General features: G+C 52.2%; 1 protein-coding gene across 1 annotated transcript in view; it reads left to right on the forward strand.

The window, feature by feature from the left end:
• LOC108800586 (semaphorin-3B-like) overlaps positions 1-7,436 on the forward strand; it is a 21,247-nt gene that overhangs the window by 6,505 nt on the left and 7,306 nt on the right. The window contains 9 exon segments of the mRNA XM_018572567.1: positions 1,336-1,484; positions 2,167-2,307; positions 2,449-2,566; positions 2,962-3,125; positions 3,267-3,384; positions 5,719-5,788; positions 6,036-6,180; positions 6,296-6,515; positions 7,332-7,423. Coding sequence (XP_018428069.1) covers positions 1,336-1,484; positions 2,167-2,307; positions 2,449-2,566; positions 2,962-3,125; positions 3,267-3,384; positions 5,719-5,788; positions 6,036-6,180; positions 6,296-6,515; positions 7,332-7,423 — 1,217 coding nt within the window.

Below are 7,436 nucleotides of genomic sequence, written 5' to 3' on the forward strand. Positions count from 1 at the left end.
CAGGAGAGAGGAGGGGACCCGACGGCATACCTCATCCCGCCGGGTGACTGTCCCCTCCTCTCTCTGCCGGCGTCCATCACCAAGATGGCCCACCGGCAGGTATCAGAATAGTGCCGCGCATGCGCAGTGACGTCTCGGGCGGGGTGACACTCGGTTACCGCTCCGAGTGTCGCCCAGCCTCGGGACGCCCCTGGTGCCGATACCGAGTATCTGGACGAGTACTCGGTCAAATGCTCCGATGCCTACCCCCATACTTTCGGTATCAGGAAGCCAGGGCAGGCAGTCATTACACACCCCCAGCTTCCTGATTGGCCAGAAAGCCGGCTTCATGCTCCCTCATCACCTGATGAAGGAAAAAAAATATGGGTACTCGATATCGAAAAACCGGTATCGGTGCATCCCTACTCAATACCAGTGCTGGAGGATCACTGCATAGGACAGTTAAATATCGGCCCTGATATGGTAAATGTAAACATTACAGGGGGGTAATATACAGACGGTTAAGGGGTAACATTGGGTTAGGGCCACTTTAAGGGGCTGATATATAAATCTTTCGCCCAGCGTATAGCCCGGTGAATGCCGTTCACATGACACACTGCCACTAGACGGTGCTAAGGAGTATAGGAATTCCAGAGGCTCCTCGGCTCCACCTAGTGGCTGTAACGTTGTGCAAACAGCATTTGCCCAGCTATTCGCCGAGCGGAAGATTTAAATCATGCCTTTAATCATCCACGTATAATAAACAGGTTTGTAGATAAAACACAAACAGCATTTTGGAAGAAATTAAAAAAAAATCATTGTCACAGGTCGGCTAGAACTATGAGGTGAGTGACAAGCCCCTCCCCCTCATAGTTCTCCTTTAAGTGTTAGGATCAGACTATGTGTTAAGGGTCATTGTTGAATTAACTTTTAGGGGTAGGCTGAGGCCCCCATTCACACATGTGATCAGAGCTGTATTACAAATTCCTAGGGTCACAATGACAGGTGCGTGCGAATAGCTGCGGCTGCTCCGCCTACGCAAAGCAATGCCAGGCTGACGGGCGGCCGCAGCTGTCCATAACTAATCGCAGTCTGCGTCCGGGGACGATCGCCTGCCCCTGACCAAAGGTGGGTGTCCGTGTACATCTGAACAGCCGCGGCCACCATCAGCCGGTCATTGCTTGGCATAGGTGGAGCAGCCGCAGCTATTCGCACATGGAAGTGAAACGGTATCTGGTGCAGCGGGTGAAGCTCCTCCCACTCACGGTACTTCTTTGTATATCCGCTCGTTATGTCCTAATACTTCTCTCTGCACCCAGCGCACTGATCCTCTTCTGCACCCCTCTCCCCTCCCAGGAGACGAATTATACTCCGGAGTCGCCACGGATCTCATGGGACGAGACTTCACCATCTTCCGCAGCCTGGGTCGGCGCCCGCCCCTGCGCACCGAGCAGCACGATTCCCGCTGGCTGCGCAGATATAAATAGCAGCGAGTGTGTAACAAGGTCACAGACAGTATAATAAGTGGGACAAAGGAAACACAATAGCGTCACACCGCTGACAGCCAATCACACGCCATCGTTCATTCTCTGTCCCCCCCGAAGATGAAACGCCTGATTCCTGGCGGACAGAACCCCTTTCTTCACTCCGGGTCACGCATCTCGTCCCCGGCGACACGTCCCAAGTCTGTCCTAAATCTGTATAAAGTCCACGGTGACCAGGCGGGCCTATGTGACCCTCCTGACCACATGACCATCGGCAGACGGGGACGCAATGTACATGGGACTGTTACTGACGCAATGTACATGGGACTGTTACTGACGCAATGTACATGGGACTGTTACTGACGCAATGTACATGGGACTGTTACTGACGCAATGTACATGGGACTGTTACTGACGCAATGTACATGGGACTGTTACTGACGCAATGTACATGGGACTGTTACGGCGGCAATGTACATGGGGCTGTTACGGACGCAATGTACATGGGGCTGTTACGGACGCAATGTACATGGGGCTGTTACTGAAACAATGTACATGGGGCTGTTACTGACGCAATGTATATGGGACTGTTACTGACGCAATGAATATGGGACTGTTACTGACGCAATGAATATGGGACTGTTACTGTGTGAGGAAAGCTTGCTGCTCCGTGTGAACATTTTCCGTATCTCGTGTCTCAGAGCCGAAGTTCGTGAAGGTTTTCTGGATCCCCGAAAGCGAGAACCCGGACGATGATAAAATCTACTTCTTCTTCCGGGAGACGCCGGTCGAGGGGCTCGGAGGCATCAAACAGTCGTACGCTCGGATTGGGCAGATATGTCGGGTAATTGGGATACTGACACTGTAGATGAATGGACGGAGAGCAACACTTGTTGTCACTGACATAGAAGAATAATGATTTGTTCTCTCCGCTGTTGTCATCCTCACTCCTCCTTTTGTATGACCCGAGACATTCTCTCCCCAGAATGATGTGGGAGGTCAGCGGAGCTTAGTGAATAAATGGACGACATTCCTCAAGGCGCGACTTGTCTGCAGCATGCCGGGGAGTGATGGCGGAGGGGACACGTACTTCGATGAGCTCCGTAAGTACTCAATACAGAGAATCGCTGGATCATAGACCCGATATATCCTAAATATAGAGCCATTTATCCAACCGTCCATCCAGAGCCGCCATTTATAGACCGGATACATCCTAAATATAGAGCCATTTATCCAAATGTACATGGGACTGTTACTGACGCAATGTACATGGGACTGTTACTGACGCAATGTACATGGGACTGTTACGGACGCAATGTACATGGGGCTGTTACGGACGCAATGTACATGGGGCTGTTACTGAAACAATGTACATGGGGCTGTTACTGACGCAATGTATATGGGACTGTTACTGACGCAATGAATATGGGACTGTTACTGACGCAATGAATATGGGACTGTTACTGTGTGAGGAAAGCTTGCTGCTCCGTGTGAACATTTTCCGTATCTCGTGTCTCAGAGCCGAAGTTCGTGAAGGTTTTCTGGATCCCCGAAAGCGAGAACCCGGACGATGATAAAATCTACTTCTTCTTCCGGGAGACGCCGGTCGAGGGGCTCGGAGGCATCAAACAGTCGTACGCTCGGATTGGGCAGATATGTCGGGTAATTGGGATACTGACACTGTAGATGAATGGACGGAGAGCAACACTTGTTGTCACTGACATAGAAGAATAATGATTTGTTCTCTCCGCTGTTGTCATCCTCACTCCTCCTTTTGTATGACCCGAGACATTCTCTCCCCAGAATGATGTGGGAGGTCAGCGGAGCTTAGTGAATAAATGGACGACATTCCTCAAGGCGCGACTTGTCTGCAGCATGCCGGGGAGTGATGGCGGAGGGGACACGTACTTCGATGAGCTCCGTAAGTACTCAATACAGAGAATCGCTGGATCATAGACCCGATATATCCTAAATATAGAGCCATTTATCCAACCGTCCATCCAGAGCCGCCATTTATAGACCGGATACATCCTAAATATAGAGCCATTTATCCAACTGTCCATCCAGAGCCGCCATTTATAGACCGGATACATCCTAATATAGAGGTATTTAACCAACTGTGTCCGCCTTCTTAGTACTTATTAGTGCAGGATTTAGAATGGGGCCCTTTGGTCAGAGTTCTTGCTGCTGTGTCCAGGGCTCGGTGACACCTGTGGCGTGTATGTGAACCATTTGATGATGGAAAGCACATTACATCTGGACGCCGTGCGGCATGATGGCTCTGTGCCCAATAATGTGCTCAGGATTTTTCTTTTAGATCTGTGATTTAGTGAATATCAAAAGTCTTTCTGGGTATTTTTGTATTATTATTTTTTTTAGTTCTTTATGTGAGCCAAAAAATATCAGAAAGTGCCAGAGAAGGAGAGAACTGGGCGAGGAAGTGCTGAACAGAACACAAAACCGAACAACATGTTTTCAGAGTAGATTGTCCAACAAATAACAATCTGTTCCCTGTGTGTCTCCTTCCTTCTCCCTCTCCAACTGCTCCCCCTCCTCTCTTCCCTTTATCCTGTCCCCTCTCCCCCTTCTCCCCTCTCTCTCTGTCCCCTCTCTCCCCTTCTATCCTCTCTCTCTCTCCCCCTTCTATCCTCTCTCTCTCTCCCCCTTCTATCCTCTCTCTCTCTCCCCCTTCTATCCTCTCTCTCTCTCCCCCTTCTATCCTCTCTCTCTCTCCCCCTTCTATCCTCTCTCTCTCTCCCCCTTCTATCCTCTCTCTCTCTCCCCCTTCTATCCTCTCTCTCTCTCCCCCTTCTATCCTCTCTCTCTCTCCCCCTTCTATCCTCTCTCTCTCTCCCCCTTCTATCCTCTCTCTCTCTCCCCCTTCTATCCTCTCTCTCTCTCCCCCTTCTATCCTCTCTCTCTCTCCCCCTTCTATCCTCTCTCTCTCTCCCCCTTCTATCCTCTCTCTCTCTCCCCCTTCTATCCTCTCTCTCTCTCCCCCTTCTATCCTCTCTCTCTCTCCCCCTTCTATCCTCTCTCTCTCTCCCCCTTCTATCCTCTCTCTCTCTCCCCCTTCTATCCTCTCTCTCTCTCCCCCTTCTATCCTCTCTCTCTCTCCCCCTTCTATCCTCTCTCTCTCTCCCCCTTCTATCCTCTCTCTCTCTCCCCCTTCTATCCTCTCTCTCTCTCCCCCTTCTATCCTCTCTCTCTCTCCCCCTTCTATCCTCTCTCTCTCTCCCCCTTCTATCCTCTCTCTCTCTCCCCCTTCTATCCTCTCTCTCTCTCCCCCTTCTATCCTCTCTCTCTCTCCCCCTTCTATCCTCTCTCTCTCTCCCCCTTCTATCCTCTCTCTCTCTCCCCCTTCTATCCTCTCTCTCTCTCCCCCTTCTATCCTCTCTCTCTCTCCCCCTTCTATCCTCTCTCTCTCTCCCCCTTCTATCCTCTCTCTCTCTCCCCCTTCTATCCTCTCTCTCTCTCCCCCTTCTATCCTCTCTCTCTCTCCCCCTTCTATCCTCTCTCTCTCTCCCCCTTCTATCCTCTCTCTCTCTCCCCCTTCTATCCTCTCTCTCTCTCCCCCTTCTATCCTCTCTCTCTCTCCCCCTTCTATCCTCTCTCTCTCTCCCCCTTCTATCCTCTCTCTCTCTCCCCCTTCTATCCTCTCTCTCTCTCCCCCTTCTATCCTCTCTCTCTCTCCCCCTTCTATCCTCTCTCTCTCTCCCCCTTCTATCCTCTCTCTCTCTCCCCCTTCTATCCTCTCTCTCTCTCCCCCTTCTATCCTCTCTCTCTCTCCCCCTTCTATCCTCTCTCTCTCTCCCCCTTCTATCCTCTCTCTCTCTCCCCCTTCTATCCTCTCTCTCTCTCCCCCTTCTATCCTCTCTCTCTCTCCCCCTTCTATCCTCTCTCTCTCTCCCCCTTCTATCCTCTCTCTCTCTCCCCCTTCTATCCTCTCTCTCTCTCCCCCTTCTATCCTCTCTCTCTCTCCCCCTTCTATCCTCTCTCTCTCTCCCCCTTCTATCCTCTCTCTCTCTCCCCCTTCTATCCTCTCTCTCTCTCCCCCTTCTATCCTCTCTCTCTCTCCCCCTTCTATCCTCTCTCTCTCTCCCCCTTCTATCCTCTCTCTCTCTCCCCCTTCTATCCTCTCTCTCTCTCCCCCTTCTATCCTCTCTCTCTCTCCCCCTTCTATCCTCTCTCTCTCTCCCCCTTCTATCCTCTCTCTCTCTCCCCCTTCTATCCCCTCTCTCTGTCCCCCCCGTAGGTGATGTTTTCCTGCTGCAGACCAGGGACAGGAGGAATCCTCTCATCTACGCTCTCTTCTCCACCTCCAGGTAAACAATCATTATCTCACAGGCTGGTAACGGTCACCTTACACGCCATCGGTTGCTATGGGTTACGCCCCTTTGCGCGCCCTCCTCTGTCTCTGTCTCGTGTGATTTTTGATTCAGAACTTTCATTAGATGAGATTTGCGGGAAGAAAATTCTGTGTTTTTTGTATAGAAACAAATAAAGTTGTCCCATATCGCTCTGTAGGTGGGTGTCGTCTAAACCGCTTTTTGTTCCGTGTTTTACCTTCAGCTCGGTGTTCCGCGGCTCGGCGATCTGCGTCTATACCATGAGTGACGTCCGCAGGGCCTTCCTGGGGCCCTTTGCTCACAAGGAGGGGCCCAACTACCAATGGGTGTCCTATCAGGGCAGAGTGCCCTACCCCCGGCCGGGGATGGTGAGTGTCACATGTTTCCTGTGTTGGGGGCAGACGGTAAGCTCTGTTGGGTGAAGGTGATTGTACATCGTTACACCTCATGTTGGCACCAACGACTTTCTCTGCCCCCTTCTAGTGCCCCAGCAAAACATTCGGCAGCTTGGAATCCACCAAAAACTTTCCGGACGACGTCCTGCAGTTCGCCCGCAACCACCCGCTCATGTTCAACCCCGTGGTACCGGGATCCGGGAGGCCGATCTTCCTGCGGAGCCACAACGGAGTCACCCTAACCCGCCTGGCCGTGGACAGGGTGACGGCCGCGGACGGGGAGTACGACGTCATGTTCATCGGAACAGGTGACCGGACCGTCTATGTTCAGCGCTCCCGCGTTGTGTGCGCATCACCTGCTGGCCCTAATATAAGAGTAGTCACCGGCGCACTAAGATCCGACGTGCCGAACGTCTTTATTCAGACGATAAACCTACATGGCGGCACTCGTGGACGCCAAAGTTTCGGATTCTTCGGCGGTCCCTTCATCAGGCAAACATATGATCGCTATGGTGAAGGGACCGCCAAGGATTTCGAAGCGTTGCTATACACGAGTGCCGCCATGTAGGTTTAGCGTCTGAATTCGGGCGTTTCAGCATGTCGGACCTTAGTGTGCCGGTGACTACGGGGCGCCATCCGCAGGTCATACCAGCCCCCGTCTTATCATATTGGGGTCTCGGTCTTGAGTGCGGTGGGATATGCGCTATAATGACTCGGTGGTCCTAATAAGTAGTCACCGGCACACTAAGGTCCGACGTGCCGAAACGTCTTTATTCAGACGCTAAACCTACATGGCGGCACTCGTGGACGCCAACGTTTCGGATTCTTCGGCGGTCCCTTCATCAGGCAAACATATGATCGCTATGGTGAAGGGACCGCAAAGGATTTCGAAGCGTTGCTATACACGAGTGCCGCCATGTATGTTTAACACCCTGAATTCGGGCGTTTCGGCACGTCGGACCTTAGTGTGCCGGTGACTACTTACACATTAGGATTCACGCGGCGCCATCAGCAGGTCGTACCAGCCCCCATCGTATCATATTGGGGTCCCGGTCCGGAGTGCGGTGGGATATGCGCTATTATGACTCGGTGGTCCTGACGCAGCTGCTTCTGTCTCTCCGCAGATGTTGGCTCGGTGCTGAAGGTGATCTCGGTGCCCAAACACAGCTGGCACCACCGCGAGGAGCTGGTCCTGGAGGAGCTGCAAGTCTTCAAGGTAACCAGAAGCT

This window comes from Nanorana parkeri, unplaced genomic scaffold, assembly GCF_000935625.1.
Source record: "Nanorana parkeri isolate BGI_ZX_2015 unplaced genomic scaffold, ASM93562v1 scaffold2073, whole genome shotgun sequence".
In the NCBI taxonomy this organism is placed as follows: Eukaryota; Metazoa; Chordata; class Amphibia; order Anura; family Dicroglossidae; genus Nanorana; species Nanorana parkeri.